Source organism: Erinaceus europaeus, chromosome 4 (genome assembly GCF_950295315.1).
Source record: "Erinaceus europaeus chromosome 4, mEriEur2.1, whole genome shotgun sequence".
Lineage (NCBI taxonomy): Eukaryota > Metazoa > Chordata > Mammalia > Eulipotyphla > Erinaceidae > Erinaceus > Erinaceus europaeus.
Window position 1 is genome coordinate 41,926,611 of NC_080165.1, and position 27,551 is coordinate 41,954,161.

Here is a 27,551-nt window from a genome sequence, read left to right on the forward strand (position 1 = left end):
CTAATCCCTAGCACTGCAAAAACGGTATCATCTATTTTCCATCTACACCATGCCTCGGCCTCGCGTGAGCTTAATGTGCAGCTTGACGATACGAGAATCCGGCATGAAGCCCAGCCAGTCTATCTTGGCGTTACTCTCGATCGCACTCTGTCATTTCACAAACATCTCATAAAAACTGCAGCAAAGGTGGGTGCAAGGAATAACATCATTTGCAAGACTGGCCAGCTCCTCATGGGGCGCGAGTGCTTCCACACTACGATCATCATCTCTGGCATTATGCTATTCCACTGCAGAATACTGTGCCCCAGTATGGTTCCGTAGCCCCCATGTCCACTTGGTCGATTCCAAATTACATTCCTCCATGAGGATAATTTCTGGAACCATCCATTCCACCCCGGTTCCATGGCTGCCAGTTCTTAGCAACATTGCCTCGCCAGATATTCGTCGGGATGCGGCATCATCTAAGTTCATTTCCCATGTCTACGCTCAACCGGACCTGCCAATATACGCGGATATCTTCGCCCACCCTGTCCAACGCTTGACGTCTCGTCACCCAATCTGGTCCCCTACGCCTACACTGAACTTCTCTGTTCCAGACTCTTGGAAACAGAGTTGGCAGTCAGCTGAGGTCAAGAACAAACACCTCATCACAGACCCCTGCAAGCGTCAACCCGGCTTTGACCTAGCACGTTATGATTGGGCCCTCCTCAATCGCTATCGAACAGGCCATGGCCGGTGCACCGCTATGTTCCATCGCTGGGGAGCCAGAGACGACCTGAACTGCCCCTGCGGCTACAGACAGACTATGACCCACATAGTCAACGACTGCCACCTCTCCAGATTCAAAGGAGGTCTCGAAACTTTACATCAGGCTCAACTTGATGCTGTTGACTGGCTACGGAAGAAGGGCAAACGCTAGAAGAAGAACAGTACTAATGTGACTAATTAAACCTCAGTGAAATCGCATTTCGAACAGAAGCTGCAGTTTACTTATTTCTCAACAGAAACTATGATCATCTGCCTGTTTCTCATGTGCTATTCCATGATTGATTACTGTTGCAGTGTGAATTGTATTTTGTATTCTGCAACACACAAACATTAATCTTCACTCATTCTTCAATAGTGTAATTCATTAAAATATATACTTTGAATTTGGGGCACATACAAGAAGACGTAACCACATAGGAATATAGTGCTGTTATGACAAAATGTAATTAATAAAACATGAAATATGTTTTATGAAGTTATGGCTTTAATTTGCTACCTCAAGAAATATGCTCTAGCAATTTTATAGAATGTACCTTCCCAGGAGAATTTAAATCCCCTTACCCTTCCTCCTCTAGGTACTGAAAGGATTATGATTAATGCACACTAAATCTCTCTTACTGGAAAAAGTCCTAGCAAATTTCTAAAACCAAATATAAGCTACTGATGAGTATGATAGCCTAAATCTGGAGCAAAGTCAGAGTCAACTTTGTTTGACTTGTGAATTCCTATCCTGCCTCTTTTTTTTTTTTTTGGCTGTTATTACACAGCAGGGGACAGAGTGTGTTAAAAGTAGGCCCAGCTGGAGACAATACAAAAGAGCAGGGCCATAGATATCCCCAGCAACCCCAGCAAATTAACGCCCTACATTTGATGCAGCAGTTCACATGAGAAAAAGCGAATCTGTGTTGTAACTTTCATTTAACCTGTATTAACAGGCAATAAGAGAAATATAAAAAGCTAATATGGGTAAGATAATTACTATAGATATTCATTGCCTCAAAATTTATAAAGACATCAGCAAAACTATATATGTTCGTATACATGTGCACACGGTCTTCTTTCTCTTAATTTCTCAATTTTCATAAACAAATGCACTAGTGGGAGGTTAGTACAAGTAAAAACAGCATTAATGGGTGGCATATTAATATTTATGCTTTACTATATAAAGACCTTGCATACATTATGACTCTGTTTTGCAAGCTGAATGAATAACTAATGTTACATTATGTATGGGTACATATTAAACAGACATGTCTACACTTTCTTAGTTCAGGATATGATTAATGCAGCCTATCAGGAGCCAGATGGTGTAGAACCAGAACCATCAATCAAAATGAAAAGACCACTGCGTGCTATCCACAATGAGGTTCTCACAAACAGAGATTCTGTTCACAGACCCTAACTGGTAATAGGCAGAAAACGCCAAGAACATAGCTGTACTGTCCCACTGGGACACAGAGTCATAGCTCAGGCTTGGCTAGATAAAAAATCTGGCACAGGAACATTCATGGCTGCACCCTGAGTAGCAGAACCAGGAAAGCCCATACAGACCAAACAGCCTGGCCTTAGTATTAAGAGAAAAAAGAAAGATGAAGAAATGAGATGCTTTTTAATATTTTAATAACGTTTGCACTGATGACAGTATCTGTCAAACAGTATCCATTTCCCATCTGATTTAGGATGGTACAGTGCCACATAGTAACAAAGCAGATGCCACTGTCTGCCTGACACGTGAGTTGGCATCTTGTTTCTCTTACACAGCCTTTATTGTAAATAATCCCAAATGCTCAAGTGCTGCTTTGCAACTTTTTCTTCACTGATCTATGGGAAACAATTCTAGTCTGTTATGTTTAATACTAACAGCTATTTTGGGGGGAGTGTAGAGGTGGTTGAAAGACCTTTCCTGTTCCTTTAATAGCTTTACATTAAAATAACTACAGAAACACAAGGTGCTTTGTCTTTGTAAATGGATCATGTGTGCAGAGAAAATGTTAAATAATTCTCAGGTCAAAAATAAATAAATAGAATACATGTATAGTTCCAATTCCATATAGTCACTGTAATATCGTATTGAAATTCTAGTTTTACAGTTTAGAGAGGTAGGCAGATGTGCAGGAAAATTCCAGGAAATGTAACCTTAGAGAAGAGGTATGCAAAGAAAGAGGGGGGGGGGGAATGGAGAGAAAGAGAGAGAGAGAGACTTAAATATATATTAAGATTCACAAATACAAAAGGTTAATGGACATGGATATATTTGAGAAGCCTAATATTATCTAAAGACATTTATAAAAATAAAAAAATTGCATTAAGAGAAAGGACATTGTGACTCCTAATTTGTCATGTGAGGTGCTATATACAGGAAGGACATAGTTTACCTCTGCTTCTGTAGTAATTATGAAAAGATCTTAAGTGGGATGGCTGAATTTTACAAGTTTAAACTTTTTCTACCCACATTGCTGGTTTGATTTACAATAGGACTGCTGTTGTAATTTATGTAAAATTTCCTTTCCATACTTTCTCAGTATCATTTTCCACATTGTTATAACTTCTGCATACATTTTTATTATTTGGGTATTATTCCATTGAACATATATGTTTTGATTTACTTTATAATTTCCTTAATGTTGGACATTTAAGCTTTTTCTCTCTCCTATTATTAGTAAAGTGATTTTTTTTGTGTGTGAAAAGTGTTATTTTTGTCTTCTAGTCATATCCTTAGAAAAGTTTTTTCAGAAGCTGTGTTGCGGAGCTAAATGATGCAAATTTTAAAACACTTTCTAAAAATTGTATTTCTATCAGCTCTCTGAAATCTCTTATTTTTTATTATATTTATTTATTTATTGGATAGAGGCAGCAAGAAATCAAGAGGTAAAGGGGTGATAGGGAGAAAGACAGAGAGACAACTGCCGCCCTACTTCACCACTCGCAAAACTTTCCCACTGCAGGTGGGGAATGGGCTTGAACCCAGATACGCCACCACCCAGCCCCAGCACTTTGAAATCTCTATTAAAAAAATCTTCAGTAATATTATAAGTGAAAATAAGGCTTTGCTATAATTTAAGTTTATTTTATTGTCAGCTAAATTGAAAATTATTCCTTGGATAAATGACTTCCTTCCCTTTTTGAAATCCTAATTATATCTTAGAAAATGCATCATTTTTATGTATCCATAAAAAGGATCACAAGGCCCTTCTCCTTGGAATACTGACTTCATCAGTTTACTTGAATGTGATATAGTGTATTTTTTTTGGAATACACTATTTAAAATAAAGATGTTTCACTAATTCAAACTTTGCATGAATTATGAATGTTTTTGTAAGATGAAAGAGTAACTAATATTGCATTAGTTACTCTACATATTAAAGAGACATATTTACACTTTAAAGAGACATAGCTATACTTTCTTAGTTTATTATATGATTTAATAAATTTTCCATCTCTTTTGAAGTCACTTCACAATCAGTGAAAATTTAACATAAATAACTAAATAGCAGTAAGACTGTAAAACAGCCATCTATTTTATTTCTCAGTGGTGGAATGTTAAATTGACAACTGTCTTTCTCAGTAACTCTATCTTGTAAAAAATGCCTGTTTCATTTCTAGCAAAACTATAATATTGAATAGTTAGCAATCAAATTCCGTTGGATTAGCTATGGTGACTTTTCTGACATACATATAATATGAATCACACCAAAGTAGTAATGGCACATGGTTTAAAAGAAAAGTGGTTGAGATCAAAACATAAAAAATCAGAATGGGCGTCGGGCGGTAGCAGCGGGTTAAGCGCGCGTGGTGCAAAGAGCAAGGACCAGCATAGGGACCCTGGTTGGGGCCCCAGGCTCCCCACCTGCAGGGGAGTTGCTTCACAGGCGGTGAAGCAGGTCTGCAGGTGTCTATCTTTCTCTCCCCCTCTCTGTCTTTCCCTCCTCTCTCCATTTCTCTCTGTCCTAGCCAACAACGAGTGACATCATCAACAACAATAATAACCACAACAAGGCTACAACAACAAGGGCAACAAAATGAGGGAAAAAATGGCCTCCAGAAGCAGTGGATTAATGGTGCAGACACCGAGCCCAAGCTATAACCCTGGAGGCAAAATAAAATAAAATATCAGAACAGTACCATAAAGGGAAAATGAAAGTGATACAGAAACTTCTCTCTTTCCTTCTTTTCCTTTTTTTTTAACCTCCACTCATTCCTCTGTTCCTTTCTTCTTTCCAGTCAGCCTCTCTTCCTCTCTCCCTCTCTCTCTCTCTCTCTCTCTCTCTCTCTCTCTCTCCCCTCCAGGGTTATTGCTGGGTCTAGGGTCTCAGTGCCTGCAATATGAATCCATAGCTTCTGGTGGCCACTTTTCATTTTTATTGGATAGGACAGAGAAAAACTGAGAAGGGAGGGTTACAGATGGAGAGAGAAAGGTATCTGCAGACCTGCTTCACTGCTTGTGAGGGGAACCCTGGGGAGCTGGGAGTTTGAACCAGGACACTTGCACAGGTCCTTGCACTTCGTACTATGTGCACTTAACTCAGTGTGCCACTGCCTGCCCCCCTGTTTCTTTCTTTCATAGAGACAAACAAAGCAGAGTGGCAATAAAGTGAAAAGACCACAGCACCAAAGTTTTCTTCAGTGAAGGGTAGCTAGGCTCAAACCTGCCATGCACATGGCAAAGCTGCACACTGTTTAAATGAACTATTTCATCATAGTGTGGCTAAGGCTGTGGAGAATGGTGGACTCATTTATTTATTTATTTATTTTTTAATTTTCTTTAATCTTTATTGATTGGATAGAGACAGCCAGAAATAGAGAGAGAAGGGGGAAGATAGGGAGAGAGACAGACACCTGAAGCACTGCTTTACCACTTGCAAAGCTTTTCCCATGCAGGTGGGGGACTGGAGACTCAAGCCTGTGTCCTCATGCATATGCACTCAACCAGGTGCGCCCCCACCTGCCCTCTGGACTCATACACTGCTGGTATGAATGCACACTGGTGCAGCCCCTCTAAATACTGTATGGAGATTCCTTAAACAAATAGAAAAGGAACTACTTTATGGCCCAACAATACCACTCTTAGGTATTTACACACACAAACACTTAACCAAAGGGACATATGCACATCTATATTCATAGCCACAATATCTACCATAGTCAACGACTGAAAGCAGCCTACATATCCAAAGATGACTAGATAAAGAAGTTATGGAATATATACTTCATGGAATCCATCTGTGGCTATAAAAAAAAAGAAAAGAAAAGAAAAGGTGATATATCCTTTAGGACAAAGTGCATGGAAATGGAGGTGATAAAGCTTAGTGAAATAAGCAAAGAGGGAAAAGGCAACTCCCAGATGATTTCACTTATATGTGACATCTAGAGAACTGAAATACATAACCTGGGTGTGTGTATGTGTGTGTGTGTGGGGGGGGGGTTGTGGAGAAAAGAAAAGAGGAGGGGAGGGGAGGAGAGGGAAGGGGAGAGGAGAGATGAGGAAAGAAGAGAAACTGTCTCTAAGACCTTGTGAGAACTATGTTGGTTACCACTGGGAGGGTGAAGGCAGAGAATGTTGGTGGTGGATATGGTATAGAACTATACCCTATAACTCTACAACCTTATAAATTACTATAAATCACATACACACACAAAAGGAAATATTTCACCAGTCATGAAACGTCTGGGTGTTATGTTTTTTACAACTACATGTGATTGAGATAAGAACTCCAAAAGGACAGTACCTGCCATGCAGAATTGGGATATATTTAAAATTCAGTAATGGTTATATTTGAAGCAAATAATATATAAATCTAATTAACAATAATTCCTGATATTCATTTACACATCAACCCTGGCGATCCATGGGGTACAGATGTTGCATCCAGATCACCCTCACATGCATGCTTCCATATCTAAATATAAAAGAACTGTATTAAGCTGAATCTTATAATTTTTTCTATGGCTAAGATTCAATGACTCTTAACTATAAAGCTCACCATGTTGATTACCTGAGGGACAAACTTTAGCAGTGGTATCATACATGCATGAAGTTCGGGGTTCATTCTCCGGCACCACATATAACTAACTAAATAAATAAATTCACTGACAAAGAGTAATTTGTTATATATTGTCGGGCTGCGTCGAGGGGGAGAGAGATGCAAGCGAAGCTAAGAGGGAACACAAGTCTTTATTCACACAGGCGCCTCAGAGTTGGGAGATAGCACAGCAGTTCTGGATACATGGAGCTAGCAAAATGGCCACCTTCACTACTCACAGCAACCCTCCTCTGCCTTCCAGTCAGTGAAGTGAAGGGGCTAAGAGAACTAGGGGCGGAAGAAGAAGAGCTTTTATGGGAGAAATTCCGGAATTGACAAGTTGGGATGTGACTGGCTAGGAAACAAGGTACTCGGGATAGGATTACAGCTCTCTGGGGAATGGGAAGGGGGAGGAGTAAACAAGGCAATATTGTATCAACTCTCATGGGGAATTGACAATACCCTGAGGGGGCAACATGGTGGATGTGACCACATCTGCACATTTTCCCAACAATATATTATAACTTCCTTCTCATTCTCATCACAAGAAATTCAAAATGGGCCAAGCAACTTTACTTAATTTATTTTTTAACACTTCAAATTACACACACATCAAATTTTGATGAAACACTTATGAACACTATTATGATAGTATGTATTATTGTATATTATTGCTCTTTTGAATTTATTCTACACTACTTGAGAAATTCATCCAACACTTAAGAAATTTACAATATGTTGTCAGTTGATTAGCTGTGCATCCACCCCAGCTCTTAGGATGAGAGATCTAACTGACTTAAGTCAATCATATATTAACTCCTAACTTGGGCAAATGCATAAAACTCAGATCAATACTTCTGATGGAACTTTGTTTGAATTTCCCAAAACAACAGTCTTTTCTCTCTCTCTCTCTCCCCCTCACCCCCCCTTTATCTGGTATGAGCAGTGAGGGTGAAAACACATCAGCCGCACTGTGATCCCCACAGATTAAAGCCGAGAAAGGATGATATATTAAAGATTGCCAAGTGAAAGCAACTGGTGACTGAATTTATGTCCTGAATCAAATCTTGCTTAATGCCAAATCCACCCTGACAGTTCAATTAAGGAAGTCAGTAAATTATAAATTGTCTCTTTCGTTAAGCCATGCTAAGTTGGGTTATTTACAACATAGTCCTAACTCAAATATCTAATAAGTCAACTGGGACCCTTAGGGATATGTCACATTATCAGATTGAGTACAACTTGAGTAAAACTAAAAATTCAAAATGAGAGAGTAAGTAAAACAAATCGATGACTAATTCACAAGGGGGTAGGTGTATGGGTGGATATAGATATGTATATGTATATATGAATGGTACAGGCAGACGTAAAATAGGACTAAGGAAAGTTAAGGCGATTTAGGACAAGTGCCAGAGGAAACAGGAATGGGAACTGATGGAGAAAAGAACTAGGGCTGAGTGCTCAGCTGATCTGAGAATGCAGAACTTGATCATTGGAATTACTCAAAGCAATACACAGTCAACAGCAAGTTGTGTACATATGTGAGGGGATATCCCCATATCTACTTTAAAGTACCCCAGGCAATTCTAATGTGCTATCAAGTTTTGCCAACACATGGTGTTGAAGGGGCATCATTCATGAAGAGCTGGTACACTTTTCACATAGCTGCAGGAAAAAAAACCAAAAAGACCCTTCTTCCTTCTTTCAACCCAGGAAAGAAAAGATATATTTTAAGGATATAATTGAGAAATCCAGTGGAATTTTGCTTGTTCACATGAGATTTTTAATTTACCATGTGAGCACAATACAGAAGATGATTCAGAGAAAGTTACTTATGGGTTCCTCCAAAAGAGACAATCACATTTTGGTAAAGCATCAATATTCACATCTTGAATTACTTTTGTTAAACATTTATTATGTTGATAGCACCTAGACTTGTCCTTCAGGGTAACAAATTTTACTAACCCAACATCCGTCCACAATAAGTTCACATTCATTCAGGGCAGACAAAGTCTATGAGATTGGGTAAAGACACAAAGGGAGAGATAAAAAGGAATGGCTTTCTGGAGGGCAGTTGTTAACTAAATGTTCTTAAGAGGGGTGATGAAACAGATGAATAAAAATAATAGCCATCTTCTAGAAACAGAAAGTAAGCTGTGCATGGACATGATGAACGTGTACAACACATGAGATCGGCAACTACTTTGGTAAGTTTACAAGGTAAAGGAGAAGGAGCACCAACCCATAAAGGGTCTTACTGTCATGCGGGGCTTTATTCCAGCGTGACTAAAAGCTGTGGTAGTATTCTATTCAAGTGCTTAATGCAAACAAGATGAACTGTATTTTCTTTTTTTTTTTTCTTTTTTTAGTATACTCATTTATTTGAGGGGAAATATTCATTTATTTTCTAAAGATCCTCATCAGGAATGAACTGGGGTTTGGGAGTAAAGTCAGAATGGAAATGGGGAAATCACCTTGAGACTGACAAAGACCTCCAATGAAGACAATGAGGTCAAATTTATATAAATATGGGAAAACTAGTCCAGTCAAAAGGAGTGGGCAAAAGGAGAAGGAGGAGCCCAGGATGACATTCTTGTTTATGGTCCAATAGTAGAAATAATGTGTTAATATTCACCAAGAGAATAAGGACAGACCATGTGTTGGGTGGTAATGTGACACAGTAAATTCAATCTAGTATAGAGTGGGGTTGAGGCAGTACCCAGAAGGAAATGAGTTGAGCCTATTGTATGAAAGCAGTCATGAATGCTCAGGGGACAGTACCATGGAAGGGAAACAGCAAATTCTGAGACACACAAATAAGAAGCTTAGAGGGAGTATGCAGGGAAGTGAAGAGAAAATCTGGCAGAAATCTAACATGTGAGTATCATAAACTTATTACTGGGGTGTTATGTAATTATATACATAGATACATGTTTTTGCAATCTTGGAAGGAGGCTTCAAACACTTATCTATGACATATGCAAATGTGTTTTAAAATAGATGTTATATATATGATACAAGTTTCACAGGAGGGAGAAACCAGAGCGCCACTCCAGTACATGAAGCACTGGATCAACCTGGAAGCCCTTGTTTTGCAATTACTAAGCTCTACCAGCCGAGTTATCCCCACATATGTAAAATTTATTATTACGGGAGTCGGGCAGTAGTGCAGCAGGCTATTCATACATAGCACGAAGCGAAAGGACTGGTATAAGGATCCCGGTTTGAGCCCTTTGCTCCCCACCTGCAGGGGAGTCTCTTCACAGGCAGTGAAGCAGGTCTGCAGGTGTCTATCTTTCTCTCCCCCTCTCTCTCATTCCCCTCTTCTTTCCATTTCTCTCTGTCCTATCCAACAACGATGACATCAATAACAACAACAATAAAAATATTATTACAAATACTTAATCGGAAATAGACATTTCATCCATCAGCTCAAATCATTTGTCTTTATTTTAAAATGATAATATATGTTGTATGCTTTACATTGGGTTCTAGTTCTCCCCTGCCAAGAGAATTAGATCAGTCCAGTTAATTTCGCGGGCCGCTTGGCCCCGCCCCAAGGAACCCCGCGAGAGTTTCAGAGGGTTCCTGAGTACGAGAGTTCCAGAGTTTCAGAGTTACAGAGTAAGAGAGAGTTCGACAGTTGAAGAGTTTCAGAGTTCCAGAGTTGGAGGGTTCCTGAGTTACAGAGTAAGAGAGAGTGCTTGTGCCGCCGCAAAGAGACAGCAGAGTTCTGTTTGGTGATTAGTTTGTCTTAGTTTATGAATCGTTGTTCCTGAATAAAAAAAATACAGCTTCCCTGCCCAGCCATTGTCTCCGCGTCTCTGTTACCCGCCCGTGAAGCTAGCCCCGCCCGGCAAGAGCCCACGAATTTTAACAACAAATATACATACAAATTACAACTGAAGTGAAAACTGCTAATGTTCAAGCATAACAAATATAAAAAGAGGAGCAGGGGTAGATAGCATAATGGTTATGCAAAGAGACTTTCAAGTCTGAGGTTCTCAAGTCCCAGGTTCAATCTCCCACACCACCATAAACCAGAGCCAAGCAGTGCTCTGGTAAAATAAATAAATAAATAAATAAATAAATAAATAAATAAATATAAATACAGTTATCTCATTCACTCCAAATCTAACCTGATCAAAGCAAGGACTACAAAAGTTGAATAAGGGCAAGAGACTGGCATACTTTAACAATGACTCTTTAGTCACTATCAGGCCACCCCATCAGCTGGGACCCTATTCGGGGAGCACTGAGATTCCCACACAGACATGATGGGCCTAGACCTCGAATAAATTCCCTCTCTATATTGTTACTGGTCATTTCTATCAGGAACAACACAACAGAGCCCTTTGTGGGCCCCCATAGGACCTTGCCCTCAACTTGGATCAACAATGGTAGAGAATGTCCCATCCTCTGAAGGGAAGATGGACAACATACTCTATGCTACACCTGAGGAAGATGGGTCCTGATACTGGGGCAGCTTGGAATGTTCCTACTCATGACCACAGAATGTGAGCTCAGATCTACAGAAATGCAGAGGTTACACAGGCTCCTCAGCTGAATATGGGCCCCAGATCACATCAAATCGGTGGGGTTTACAGTCAACAATATTTATACCTCTTTCCCACATTAGGGAGCTACTCTCTTCCCTGATCCAGCTTTCTGGTTCTTTTTCCAGCCATTATATCATCTCCCCAGACAATAACTTGGATCCACATGCATAAAAGATTTCAGGTTCATGGGGAAAAAAGAAAAACACTAGGATAGCCACAGGCCCTTTGAAATATAACTAAAATATGCCTACTAGCTATCTACAAAATGGAGGACCCCCCCCCCCCAACACTTCATCTGCACTATCCCAGCCTTTAGGTCCATGATTGTTCAACAATTTGTTTGGCTTAATATGTTAATTCTCTTTTCAACCACCAGGTGCCAGATGCTAGCATGATGCTGACCAGACTTCCCTGGACAGACAACCCCACCAATGTGTCCTGGAGCTCTGATTCCCCAGAACCCTGCCCCACCAGCGAAAGAAAGAGATAGTCTGGGAGTGTGGATCGACCAGTCAACGCCCATGTTCAGCAGGGAAGCAATTACAGAAGCCAGACCTTCAACCTTCTGCATCCCACAATGACCTTGGTTCCATACTCCCAGAGGGTCAAAGAATCAGAAAGCTATCAGGGGAGGGAATGGGATACAGAGTTCTGGTGGTGGGAATTGTGTGGAGTTGTACCCCTCTTATCCTATAGTTTAGTCGTTTCCTTTTTATAAATAAAAAATTAAAAAATAAAAAAAACAGAAAAAATCCATATCTCTCTATATTATATATAAATATATATTTATATAAATATAATAAATATATATTTTATTTATATAAATATATATTATTTTTGCATAATGGTTATGCAAACAGACTCTTGTACCTGAGGTTCTAAAGTCCCAGGTTCAATCTCCCACACCACCATAAACCAGAGCTGAGAAGTGCTCTGGTAAAAATAAAATAAAAATAAAAAATTCCATCTCTCTCTCTCTGTATATATGTATATATACGGATGTATACATATATACAGAGAGAGAGAGAAAGAGAGAGATATGGAATGTTGAATTGCTAATCATGTCTGTAAAGGGGTCACACTCACAGACTTGATACTTTAACAACGGCTAACCCTCTGGAGACAAATTTAGTGAGAGCTTGGCAACAGCTTTTTAATCTGTTGTTCTAGGCTTTCCTGCAAATTGTGACAGTGTTTCAATAGAAGATATTAGGTTTGTCTCAGTTTTTCAGAGCAAACTTTCAGGTTTCGACCCTATCTTCTTCAAGTAAGTGAAAGGTAAATGATTCTAAAGTCAGATAAATACATCAGCAAACCATTCTGTGATGAAAGTGGACTTTTACAACATGTGGGAATGACCTCCAACCACATGGAGATGTTCATACAAGAAAGAGAAACAGAATGCTTTAGTTCTCCCACAGAAGGCATGATAGTAAGGAAATGCTCTACTAATTTTGAAGGCATTCAAATAATTTTATACTACTTAAATTCTTAGGGAAATGTGACTACTATGGAGAATTAATTCATCTCTGTTAATCTTTTTTTTTTTTTTCTCCCACCAGGTTTATTGCCAGGGCATGGAAAATTCCACTACCCCAAATGACCTTTTTTTTTTTTTTTCCTTAGAGAAAAATTAGTAGGGGAGACAAAGTGATAAAGTGAAACAAACATAGCACTGCTTCCCCCCTTTTTAAAAAAGTATTTATTTATTTATTTATTTATTTACTTTTTGTTACCCTTGTTGCTTTTATTGTTGTTGTGGTTATTATTGCTGTTGATGTCATTGTTGTTGGATAGGACAGACAAAAATGGAGAGAGCAGGGGAAGACAGGGAGGGGGACAAAAAGAGAGACACCTGCAGACCTGCTTCACCACCTGTGAAGGAACACCCCTGGCAGGTGGGGAGCCGGGGACTCAAATCGGGATCCTCACACTGGTCCTTGAGCTTTGCGCCACATGCGCTTAACCCACTGTGCTACCGCCCGACTCCCACTTCTACATATTCCCCTGTAGATGGGGACCAGGGCCTGGAGTTTGGATCCCTGCGCATGGTGATGTTCTTGCACTCAACTAGTGTAGCATCGCCAGGCCCCTCAGTCACTCTTAATGTTATACAGAGTTTATATTTTGGCCACAGCATGCCTGCATATCAATGAGTCACCTGTCTCTAAACCTATATTCACATAAAAGTATCCAGAAGTTTTGGCAGGTGTAGAGGAGGAAGTAAGTCACAGGACTCACCAGGGAGATAGCACAGCAATAGTGCACTAGCTTTTCAGGCCTGGGATTTCAGAAGTCCCAGGTTCAGTCTCTAGCACCACCATAAACCAGAGCTGAGTAGTATTCTCTTCCTCCCTCCCTCTCTCATTCAAATGAATAAATAAATCTGAAAGGAAGAAAGAAAGAAAGAAAGGGAGAAAGGGAGAGAAAAAGAAGGAAAGAAAGAAAGAAAGAAGGAAGGAAGGAAGGAAGGAAGGAAGGAAGGAAGGAAGGAGAGAGAGAAAGAAAAAAGAGAGAAAGATGGAAATGTAGGAAGGAAGGAAAGAAGGGAGGGAGGATGGACTGGCAGGTGTGGTATAGAACTAGCTATACCCCTATTTCCTGATGATTTTGTAAACCACTTCTGAATCATTAATATTTTAAAATATATATTATTTTATTCATTGCAAGAGAAAGAAAAATTCAGAGGGAAAAAGGAAATAGAGGGGGGAGAGAAAGAGAAACACCGATAGCACTGGTCTACCTACCACTTGTGAAGCATCCCCTCACCCACACATAGGTGAGGACTTGGGGCTTGAACCAAGGCTCTTGTGCACTGTAACATATGCTACCACCTGCCCCAGTTAAAAACAACTTTCTAAGGAGAAACAAAAAAACATGAGGTCAGAGAGTTCTGATATTCACTACCATTTGTCACTCAGGCAAAAGTGAGATTTCTACATGTATTTTCTACATATATAAAGCTTCCAGTAAAGGTTTAGAGAAAATAGAATAATTTCTTTAATCAATAGTTACATAGCACTTCCCTTGTAGTAAGAACTCCTTTAGATGTTGGAGAGATAAGAATGAACAAAGTAAAACACTTGTTTACATTTTAATAACCATAGTTTTGCATTATGAATAATAGACTGCTGAATAATCAAAACTATTGTGTTGTCAAAAAGTCATGAAGTATTTTTGCATAGAAAAACAGTAAAATATATGTCTGACAACTACATATGAACAACCACTAAAATAAGCTGGCTAATCTATTTTCAACCCATATACTAAAACTCTCTATTTTTCCAATCGCAAGAGATGAAACTAATGACTGCACTGATGTCATGGCTTACTCTTGCACAAAGACAACAGAGAAAATGAATTATAGGCCCAAGGAAATATCTTCATTTCACTATTCTCTCTTAACAGAGTTCTGACAATTTGCAAGTCAGAATCTGTTCCAGAATTAGTGATCACGTGAGAATGGCACTCAACCGGAGGCCTTACAGCCACTATTAATCAGACTAGCCAGGCCTGAGTAGCTCATACTGCAAACAGTATCTAACTACATTCCACCAATCCAAGAACTCTTGAAAGTCTTATACTATGAGAGGTAGAGCCACAAATTAAAAAATAAATAAATAAAAGCAGCAATAGTGTCCATATTCTGGGCCTAGATCCCTCTCTCCAAAATCAGTGGTCACTCCCATCAGGAACATCATCACAAGGCCTCTGTGGGCCTACCCATGAACTTGCCCTCATTATAAAGTAGTAATGATATGATAGGGACTGCCCCACTCAAGGAAGGCTCCTCCTGAAATGAGTGAAGCCTAGAGTGTTCCCAGGTATGACCATGAACTGCAAACTCAGACTGACAGTGACTCAGAGATTATACAAGCTCCTGTGCTAAGTATGAATATATACGGGCCCTGGGTCAAACTGATGGGGTAAACAGTTAATTGTATTTATATATTTTCTTAGAGTTTGGCAGCTACTCTAACTCAGCTTTCTAGTCCTATTCTCAACTCTGACACCATCTTCCCAGACAATATTTTTAATCTACCAACATGTTCACAATCAAGCTCAAGCAAAAATTACTAAAGTCATGGGCCCCTAGGAAAATACCTAAAATAGTCTTCCTAGTTTCTATCCACCCTAAGATTTCCATTCTCAGCTGCTCTACTCCTACTTTTTGGTGCCTGTTCATTAATTATTTTGTCCTGCTTTCTATCTTACCACCTTTCTGCCACCAAGTTGCAGATGCTACTAGGATTCCATCCTTACCTCCCTGGGCAGATGACCTCACCAGTGTGCTCCAGGACCTCACCTCCCCAGAGGCCTCCCCCCACTAGAGGAAGATAGATAGAGGCTGGGAGTATAGACCAACCTGCCAATGTTCATGTCCAGCAGAGAAGCAATTACAGAAGCCAGAGCTCCCACATTCAGCACCTCATAAAGAATTCTGGTCCAGGGGGTCAAGCAGTAGCACAGCAGGTTAAGCGCAAGTGGCACAAAGCACAAGGACTGGAGTAAGGATCCCGGTTCAAGTGCCCGGCTCCCCACCTGCAGGGGAGTTGCTTCACAAGCAGTGAAGCAGGTCTGCAGGTGTCTTTCTCTCCCTCTCTCTGTCTTCCTCTCCTCACCCCATTTCTTTCTGTCCTATCCAACAATGACGACATCATCATCATCAACAACAACAATAATAACTACAAAAAAAAAAAAAAGGACAAATGAAAGGGAAAAAAAAAAGAATTAAGGTCCAGTCTCCCAGAGGGGGGAAATATTAGATGACAAGAGAGCTCTGAAGTCCAATTCCACCAGTACCCACAGAGAGAAGAGGGAAAAAAGACATTCAGAAGCAGTACATAAGTGTGACTTACAAAGGAAAAGATGGTAGGACCATAGGAAAAAAATGGGCAAATACATATAAATATAGATAGTTATAGCAATAATGGTTGATCCATATCTGTGACCTCTGGAGAACTACTGCAGTTTCAATGTAGGGAATGGGGACACAGAACTCTGGTGGTGGAAATGGCATAGAATTATATCCCTATTATCTCATGATTTTGTAAATCAGTATCAAATCACTAATAAAAAATTTGAAAAAAAGATTAAAGAAATAATGTCCATATTCCTGTGGTGGGTATGTACTTCCACCATTACACAGTGACAGAGAATGTAGGATCTTGTTTTAACTGTAGTATCAGTCATATGAGTCAAACAATACCTGAGTCAAACAATTAGTGGCAGCTGAAAAGGAATACTTTGAGACTTACTAAATAATCTGAAAATACAATAACTTCATAGCTATGTAGATTATGGGACTTTTGATAACTACTTTTATACTGAAAATTAACAAAGGATTTTGCACCTTTCTTATCCAGAAAAGAAAGTTAACCTTTCTCATCACTCTCTGTGCTTTAGGAACAACTGGGTAAATGCTCTTTTTTTAATCACTCTCCATGTTTTAGCCTCTCTACTTCTCTGATGTGGACATTCCTGGCTATGCTGGTTCTTAAACAGTGATTCTTTATGCTGACAATTTGTCCCCCTTCTCCACGCCCTTAGGGGGAACTTACAGAGTAAAAGCTTATAGAGTGAAGCAAGGTAGACAGGGCTTGAGTAGTAACAGAGTACCAGATAGTCACCTGTTAGTCTCTGATTATATTAGTCCTGAACTCACTTAAGTCAAATTTCCTTACCCTGAGTTTATCATAAATTAATCACATGGGAGAAGAGTGGAATTCAGGGTGATAGCTTTTAGAGTGGCTTTTCATTTATTTATTTACTTTACTGTCTGCTTTATAGGGAGATTCAGTGGAATCCTAAATGCTTTTCCCCATTTCTACTTTTGTCCCATTTCTCTATTTATTCCTACTGGAATTATCTAATTAGATTTAGACTTGAAGTTAGGAAAAGAGAGGCAGAGTTAAGCAGGCCCATTTTCACTTTGATTTGCTGTTTGTCAAATTACTATTTATTAGAACCTTTTACAGTGTACATGTTTAGGTATTTATGATAAAGAGGTTGGAGTTAGACTGTTATACTAGTGTGTGACTTTGAAGTTATTTAATCACACTGTATCTCAGTTTCTCATCTATAAATTAGGAAGAAAGTAAGAATTAAAGATTAAATAGGGCTTTGTATATATGTAAATCTTTCAGAGTAGTGTTATTATGTGGCATGCTTTAAACAGTTGACGAATAAAAATGATACTAACAGCAACAGTAATAATAATGATGATAACAATAATAGTAATGGAGGTCCATTGCAGACTTCATTTTTCTCATCAATCCCTAGAGTAACAGGCAAAGCACAAAAAGTGTGTGTGTGTATATGCATAAATATATTTGTAATTTTTATTTTGTTTTGTAAGTATTTATTTATGGAGGATATGAACCAGTACATATCATTGCTGGGGATCAAATTCTGGATCTCATGCACCCAGGTCCAACACTTTAGCCACTGTGCCATCCCCTGGGCCACATATAAATTATTTTAAAAGAATTAACATATATGCCAGTCATACATACTTTTATACAATCATCTCTGATATGGTAAAAAAAAAAATGAATTAAACCAGGAGTGGGGTGGTAGTGCACCTGGTTGAGCGCACATGTTACAATGTGCAAGGACACCAGTTTGAGCTCCTGGTTCCCACCTGCAGGGGGAAAGCTTCATAGGTGGAGAAGCAGTATTGCAGGTGTCTGTCTCTCTCCCTCTCTATCACCACCCCCTTTCCTCTCAATTTCTGACAGTCTCTATCCAATAAATAAATAAAGATAATTTTAAAAAATGAATTAAACCAACATACAAAATAAATGTTCAATTCTTGACATAATACTATACTAGATAGAAATGAGAAAAGGGGGCTGGGGTGGTGGCGCATCTGGTTGAGGGCACATGTTACAATGTGCAAGGACAATGTTACAATGTTCAAGCCCCCGGTCCCCACGTGCCCCTAGGGGGAAAGCTTTGCAAGTGGTGAAGCAGAGCTGAAGGTATCTCTCTGTCTCTTTCCCTCTCTAGCATTCCTTTCCCTCTTGATTACCGGATGTCTCTATCAAAATAAAGAATAAAATTTAAAAAGAAATGAGAAAAAAGCAGGCTATAGTATTAGTTAAGGCTAAGAAAACATGATCTGCTACTCAACCTGAGTCACAAAGTGAGGAGAATTAAAAATTGGGAAACTATCTTTGGATCAAATTGCCACAAATAAAATTAATTAAGTGGAAAGTCATATATATTGTTCAAGTAGAAACAATACATTGTTCAAGCAAAAACCATGTCTGCATCTCCAGTAACTATTAATATGGTCACCTTGAGAAGGAAGACATTGGTGTAATATGATAGAAATGCTCACTTCTCCCAAACAATATTTTTAGTCCATCTGCATGTTAGCTATCAAACTCAGGCAAACTTATCACAATCACGAGCCCCTAAGAACATACCTAAAATAGACTTCCTAGCTTCTATCCACCCTAAAATGGATATTCCTATCTGTTCTATCCCTACTTAATGGTTCCTGTTCATTACACATTTTGTCCTGCTTTATATCTTCCTGTATTTCAGTTACCATGTTGCGGATGCTTCTAAAGTGTCATTCAGAACTCCCTGGGCAAATGACCTCACCAATGTGTTCCCAAACTAGCAAAGAAGCAATTACAGAGGACAGATCTTTCACCTTCTGCACCCCATAAAGAACCTTGGGCCATGGGGATGAGTGGTATAACACCTAGTTGAGCACAACTGTTATAATGCAAAAGGAGCAGATTCAATCACCCAGTCCCCACCTGTAGCAGGAAAGCTTCAAGAGTGATGAAGCAGTACTGCTTCTCCTCTCTATATCCCCCTTCCACTCAATTTCTGGCTGTCCCCATCAAATAAAATAAATAAAGATGAAAAAAAAAAATCTTGGTCAATACTTCCAGAAGGCTAAGTTCCAATTCCATCAGGACCCAGAGAAAGAAGGTGTGACTTAGAAAGAAAGAGAAGGCAGGACCATAGGGAAAAGGGGGGGGGGGGGCAAATATAGATAGATAGCTACAGAAATAATAGTCAACCCTATATGTGACCTTGGGAAAACTAATGCAGTTTCCAATGGAAGGAATGGGGACACAGAACTCTAGTGGTGGGCAAGGTGTGGAGTTATACTATAAGGTGTGGTCTTATCGTCTTGTAAATCAATATTAAATCACTAGTAGAAAAATAAACCAGAAAATAATAAAAAAAAATAAATGCTCACTTCTGTGTATTTCAAGTTCATAACATGAGCATGGTTGTAGTATAAGGACTTGTCAATATAATAATAATGGAACTCAATTAGACATTTATCCAATTGTTCTTGCTATTTGGCAACATCCCCCTGATTACTTCCAAAACATTTTTTAGTCAAAGATGGGAAATAGAGATAAGTGTACAAATGGTTTTGGACAATCTGCTGCAAAGAGCCGTTTTAAGCATGGCATAAACATGCCAAATCAATAACTTGTTTCTTTATATGTGCACGTGCCATGAAAATCTGGCTATCATAGAGTGCCGGATCCATTAAAAACTGAATTTGCTATTTCCAGACAGCAGATAGCTCAAAGCTCTACAGGGCCAGCAGGCAATAATCCAAATTCACATCTCCCTCTCCAGAAGAACAACTCAAAAGCACACTGTTGCTACGTTATGTTATTCAGAGCACAGGAGATAATGAAGCCTTGACAACACGGTGGCTGTTCTGGGATTGAATCGAATGGCCATTATTCTCCAAATATAAAGAACTGAGTAGTATGACTTCTGTTATTTTATACCACTAGACTAATCTGATTAATGAAGAAATATTAATCAAGACATGATTTCTGAAATGAAACTATCCTTTATGCTTAAGGTATATATGTATATATGAAATTTGATATTAAGAGACTCCTAGTATTTAGGGGGAAGAATTTACAGTGAAATTATCTATGACTTTTCCCCAGAGACTCAAAAATAGATATATTCTTGCAATCTTATGCCCTACAAAAGTCATAGAAACCACTATTTTACATTTATTTTTCTTTCTTTCTCTTTCTTTTTTTTTTTTTTTCTCCAGGATTTTGCTGGGGCTTGGACTATGAATCCACTGCTCCTGGAGGCCATTTCCCCCATTTTGTTGCCCTTGTTGTTGTTATTGTTGTTATAGCTGTTGTTGTTGGATAGGGCAGCGAGAACTGGAGAGAGAAGGGGAAGACAGAGAGGGGAGAGAAAGATAGACACTTCAGATCTGTGAAGCAACCCCTCTGCAGGAGGGGAGCCAGGGGCTTGAACTGGGATACCTAAGCTAGTCCTTGCGCTTTGCACCATGTGCACTTAACCAGGTGCATTACTTCCTGGCACCCTAGTTTATATTTCTATCATAAAATTTCATTATATTCAAGTATATAAGTATTTTCAGATGTGTTTCTATTAACAACAGATCTTAAAGTAGTTTTAGGAAGTATGGAGTATAATACATATTACTGTTTTAAATAGTATTACAATTAAAATGTATTTTACTGACTATATATATGCTTAATGAGAAAGATATATATTAAATATATATAGTCAGTAAAATACATTTTAGTTGCAATACTAATTAAAACATTAATGTGTATTATCATAATCCACACTTCCTAAAATACAGAGGTGGGGGTATAGTGTAATGGTTATGAAAAAGGCTTTTATGCCTGAAGTTCCAAAGTTATCAGGTTCAGGCCCCCACACTACCAAAAGCCAGAGGTGAGCAGTACTCTGGTGTCCCCTCTCTGTCTCATCTCTGTGTTTAGACACAGTTCTGCCCTTTTTCTACCTGCCAACGTTAAGTTCAACATCTTTTGGCTATTTTCACTTTCTGTAGGCATATACTTATGTACACTTATTAAGAACGCTTTGCTCTTGAGAGAATTTTTAAGATAAACAAATTATATTTGTAAAATTATAGTATTTATAAATTAGGTTAGATGCAGCTCTACTATTTTTAAATAAAGCATCTATGTCCTGATATTAACTAGACTCATTAATTTTACTAAGTTATAGAGGGGTGTTTAGGTTCACATTCTGTGGTCTTGAGCAGCTGGACTTTTAGAGTTCCTCTGTTAATGGCTCATGCGTTTATGACCTTGGCCTTGCCTTCATTTCGTATTCTTTCCACTTCTTAATGGGGCTCTGGCTGCCCGAAGCAATAACCACCTTCTAATAATGGCTGCTAGGGTTGACTAACTAGGCTTTGGACACCAGACAACTATGTTTATAAGAAATATATTTTTAATATATTTTTAAACGCTGACTGCTTTTGAATGGAGGGCTGAAGAAATAATGAATTAGAAAGAAAAAGAAATGTTGATGGTCTTCACCCTGCCAGATTGGCTTCTTTGAAGGTAGGCAGTTGTGTTTTAGATAGTAGAGATCACTGCTGCACAAAAGACTTCTAGCTGAGTAAAATATCAATGTTCGTTTTCTGTTCATATACAAACTTATCAATGTAGTTATTTTTGTCACACACGAATTTGTTTACAGTTCAACTAATACATGTCTACATATGAAAAAAAAAACAACAGTATAACACTAGCCACTAAAAGAAAAAGAGAAGCCTACTATATCAGAACAGGAACTATATAATGTTTCTTCTTAGGGCTATTCATTGATTTATGTTTATATATGTAGACAACTGCCAAAATAACAAGTCACTAAAGGACAATGAAAAGGTCATTTCACAAAACACAGAATCTGCAATAGTGACAGCCTGTTAAAGGAACAATTTTAACAGTCAAATGACTATATATTAAATTATATAGATTAACTGTTTAGTAATTTATTCAACTTCATAGATATTTAAAAAAAAAACAACAACACTACAGACCTAAACAAAATTTTACAACTCTTTTCTTCTAAACACTATCATATTGTATAATAGTTTATATATTAACAGATTACAAACATAGGTGAATAGCTAATAAACCTAGATTTTATAATTTATGTACATTTTAATTTATATAATTTTATAAATTTTTATAATTGTGATAAACCTAGCAAGAAGAAAAATAAAGACAAGGCCATAAGAGAGGAGGAGGAGGTAAAGGAGGAAAGGAGAAAGGATGTCTTTAGTATGCATTGCAGTATTTTCCTCAGGCCAAAAGGCAGAAAGCATAAGCTGACTTGGATAGCCTTAATAAAAATGTTTTAAGTATAATCTGATCTACTTATTCATGACTTACTCAAAGAAAAAAAATTCAACTCTGGGTTAGTTTTCTGTGACCTAGAAAGCATTTTGCTTTGTAAGCTTTCCTGGCAGTATGATGAGCTTTTAGAAATTAAAAAGTCATATTTGTTACCTATCTATTGAAATAACAGAAGGAAAAAATAATGACCAAAATACAATCCAATTACTGCTTGCTAATGGCCTCTATTATTATGGCAGATAAATGGGAACCAATTTTTGCCAAGTACATTTATAAAAGTCATTATTAGAAGAACATCTGAAACACTACCTAGTGGACTTGGTAGTAAAGATAACAGTCCAGAATGAAATTTTTCTACTCTTAGAATATAAAAATAAATAAATAAATAAATAAGTTGGGTTTTGTTCTCAATACTTACTCTGAGTGCACATTTTACCTCTAAGCTTTATTTGTTTTTGCAACACTGTATAAAAGAAAGCCAACTCACCATTTGCTATATAAACAATGTTATTAGACTATGCTTAAGAAATGCACCTGGTCTCACTCAAACACCTTTGTTTAACCTGGTGACTTTCCTGTGTCTGGGGTCAAACAGAAGCAATCTTGGTTATGGGAGGAAAGAGCAAATATAACTGACTCACTGGGTACAAAACAGTTGTTGTAACTAAGCTTTGTAATTACAACTGTTTTAACAGTTTCTTATAAGCAAACGTTATCATTTTAAGTGACCCACTATAATTTGAGCTAAAGCCCCAGAAATTTATGCCAACTTAAGAACAGGAATTGCATTCCTGAGTTTACTCAGCATATAATGAACCCACTGAAATGCTGAGCTTTCTTTCTTTGGTATAAATTTACATACATACACACAGAGAGAGGATTAACAATGAAAAGAATCTAGCTAGTGGGGAAAAGAATACTACAATACTCACTCCCAAGAGTTGACATTAGTTTATTTTACTTTTCGCATTTTTTTTATTATGAAAAACCATAATCAAGTAGGGGGAAGAAAAAACTAGATGAAACCAATGAATCTTAAACCCATCACTTTCAATAATCAGCTACATAGAGTCAATCTCATTTTACCACCCCCCCCACCCACACACACAAACATCTTGAATTCTTTCTTGGAGCAAATCCAAAATGGCTTGTATTTTACTTTATGTAAGCTTTTACTTATGAAATAAGTATGTTTTTCCTAAAGATAAGTCCAAATTTTTTACTGAGCTGAGATATTTAACACAAATTGAAAAATATTTTATTTTTTAATTAATTTATTTTTTAACAGAGCACTCACTGCTCAGCTCTGGCTTATGTACAGGGGATTGTAGTACAGGGGATTGAACCTGGGACTTTGGAGCCTCAGGCACAAGTGTCCCTTTGCATAACCATTATGCTATCTACACCTGCCCTTGGAAAACATTTTATACCAAGGCCTATCTGCCTAGAAAATTGATAGAATATAACTAGGGGAGGGCTGGGGAGATAGCATAATGTCTACGCAAACACTCTCATGCCCAAGGCACCAGAGATTCAATTTCACCAGAGATTCCAGTTTCATTCCTCCGCACCACCAAAACCCAGAGTTAATCAGTGCTCTAGTAAAACAAATAAATACCCTCAGTTTGAATATTGGGGGTGAGGTGGGGTGGATAGATAGCATAATGGTTATGTAAAGCAACTCTCATGTCTGAGACTCCAAAGTCCCAGGTTCAATCCCCTGTACCACCATAAGCCAGAGCTGAGCAGTGCTCTGGTAAAAATAAGTAAATAAAATGAATACTAAAGGTGATTAAAATGACAAAGTAACTTGAACCACTACCCTTTATTACTACATGTATAAAGAGATAAAAAATAATCCTAAGATTGAAAGCAATAACATATATGTTAATCAAATCCTGTGATTCTTAGTCTTTATGGAAACTCTGATCAATAAAAGACAACAGACTTGGCTGGTTGAGGTCAGGGTTATGGAAAAGACTTTTGTGTCTGAGGCTCTGAGTCCCAAGTTTGATCCCCCTTGCTGAGTGATGCTCTATTGAATAGAACACCCTATAAGGACTTGCCTGAAGGGGCTTGGAAAAATGGGTGGAGGATTTGAAGAGATCAGAAACTGCCTGGAAGGTAACTATCTCCTTTACCTTTACTATACAAGCAGAATAAAAAGGAATGCCAAAATGTTAAACCTTGGTAGATTCAAAAATTATAATAGTCAAGCTACACACAATAATTTATTAGGAATATTAAAGCAATGATTAAAAGGAACTCCATCTAGTTTTTAAATCCAATTTCTTATTGCTTTGTGACTAATTAGGAGAAAAATGGAGTCTTCATAAGAAGCCAAAATAATCTGGGGTGACTTTGATACAATGCCACAAAGGATATGAAGAGGAAGCTGGTAGCACTGCAAATGGTTTAGTTCCATTAAGAGTTCTAATAAAAGAACAGTGGAATTTCCCTTAAGTGAGAATTAAAAAATGTTACAAATGGACATAATTTAGTCAAGCAAGCAAAGCCTTTGATTTGTCATAAGCCTTTTGTAGGTGTTGATGCTAAATGCTAACTTCAGCCACTGCTGCACTTGCATTAATTAAATGGTTTTATCTTAAACAAACACAAACAAAAACCAAACAAACAAAAGTTTTCAGAAGCCTGTGCGATATCATTCCTTTTATTTATCAGCCTATGCCTTCTATCTATATTGTCAGACTTAACTGTTTTTTTTTTTCAAAGATATTGCTATATTTAACAAAGTGAGTGATTTAACTAAAAAAAAAAACAAAAACAAAAACAAAAAAAAAGAAAGAAATGAAACCTGGAATGATACAACCTTGAGTAGTATATAGCAAGATAGTCACATGGGATACAAACACTTCTTTTGCAGTTTTTGGTGTTTAAGTCAATTGGTCACTATAGAAACACCAGAAGCTATTCAAATCATTTCAACTACTATGAACAACTGGCACATTTTTTAACTCTTGAATCCAAACATCTCCATATTCTCAACTGAGAAAAGTAGTTTTCACACTAGTTATTTTGGCTAGTTAAAAAATCCCCACCACATGTCTCCTATAATTTCACAGATAAAGATTTAAGTTTATATTAACATTTCAACTGCGTGATTTTTTTTTTTTTGGATTGTTTCTGAAATCACCTCCAATTAGACATACTGGAACCTTATATGGTATAAAAGCTTTATATGTCTCAGAAATCTTGTAGCATACTTCTTCATGATGATGTAGTATTGAATTTTTTTTTCTTTCTTTCTGCTTTTTTACTACAACTCTTCTCAACTCTGGTTTTATGGTAGTGTGGGGGACTGAACCTAGGCATTTGGAGCCTAAGGCATGAGAGTTATTTTCCGTAGTCATTATGTTACCTACTCTTGCCCCGAACTTTTTCTTTAAAAAAAAAGGGGGGGGGGTGAGGGGACTAGGTGTGTTTGTATGCTTTAAGAGAACTATCTTTTACAAATACATGGTGAAATGTTCATAAGGGATGTCTGAGAATTTTTCAAATATAGGTAGTAGATTACAAATGAAATAGAACTGATCCCCAAACTGTAAAACTACAGGATGGATTCACAGGCATCATTGGTCATTTGGTGTTCTGTGGAGGCAAACTCTTGGCAGTGAATATTTCAGGTAAAATGTCATATGATAATTCTTGTTTAGGTTTTCACTTGGAAAAAAAAAAACTTTTGAACAGGCGCAATAAAGAACTAAGAGCTGGCAGTTCATATTTCAACTAACTACCAATTCAAAAGTAAACAAAGGTACTTCAAAATTATATCCACTGGTGAAAACTATGCTTTATATTCAATATTTTTGTTACCCAATAAATAAATAACATAGTTCTCTTACCTTGTGACCATATGGATTGTAAGAATGGAACACCCGAGAAAGATCTTTTGTTCTTTGCTTTTTCTGTGGAAGTAAATGTTAAACATTTAAGTTGACAGGTTGCAAAAATAAGTCCATGTGTATATATCTACCTCCTTCCTTTTCCCACCTCCCTCCCTTCCTTCACCTATTACATTAAGATATTGCTTATTTAAAGAATCTTCCTTTGTGCAAAGTAAGATGCCATCAACCTAAAACACATGGACACAATTAGAAGACCAGAGTTCTTAGGTTATTCATGACAATCTGTGTCACTGTCACACAGTGAAAAGATAAGCTCTTTATAGAAGTTCTCATAACTAAATACTAAGCATCCTGAAGAACTCTATCTTTTTGTGGTCTTGAGTTATACATTCATAAACTATGAAGTCTAGGGGCTGCCTGGTGGTGCACCTGATTGAGTGCATATGTTACAATGTGCAAGGACCCAGGTTTTGAGCCCCTAGCTCCCCATCTGCAGAGGGAAAGCTTTGTGAATGGTGAAGCAGTGCTGCAGCTCTCTCTCTCTCTCTCTCTCTCTCTCTCTCTTGATTTCTATCTGTCTCTATCCAATAAATAAAGATAATTTTTTAAAAAAAGAAGATGCTCTCTACATCAACAACTACAACAACAAGGGCAACAAAAGGGAATAAATAAATATTAAAAAAAAAAAAAGAAGAAGATGCTCTAAATAATTTAGAGCACTTTCAAAGTCACGGCAACACCAACTGTCTGCTTAAAAAGAAGTTACCTATTTAAACAATATGCCGTGGGGGTAGATAGCACAATGGATTATGCAAAGAGACTCTCATGCCTGAGGATCTTAAGACCCAGGTTCATTCCCCCCCCCCCCCCCCCCCGCACCACCATAAGCCAGAGCTGAGCAGTGCTCTGGTTAAAAAAAAAAAAAAAAAAAAGATTAAAAAAATAATAATGAAGAATATGTCTCCTTCAGTCTTTTTTCTATCAGCCTGTGCCTGTGTGCTTGAGCCTGAATCTGTAAGGCCACTTTTGCTCTATCACTGGTATCCGTCATAGTGTTTCATACATACCAGGCACTACTTACTTAACAACTAAACGGATATACCCAATATGATGGGCACATAGCTGGTAGTAGCTATAACTGTGGCAAGTTAAGTTTCACATACAGTAATGAAA

At 37.9% G+C, this 27,551-nt stretch overlaps 1 protein-coding gene across 1 annotated transcript in view; it reads right to left on the reverse strand.

The window, feature by feature from the left end:
- The window catches only part of CDKAL1 (CDK5 regulatory subunit associated protein 1 like 1), a 603,322-nt gene that overhangs the window by 86,172 nt on the left and 489,599 nt on the right, over window positions 1-27,551 (reverse strand). Inside the window, exon 14 of the mRNA XM_060190801.1 lies at window positions 26,376-26,438. Within this exon, the coding sequence (XP_060046784.1) occupies window positions 26,376-26,438 (63 nt within the window). The remainder of the gene's footprint in view (window positions 1-26,375; window positions 26,439-27,551) is intronic.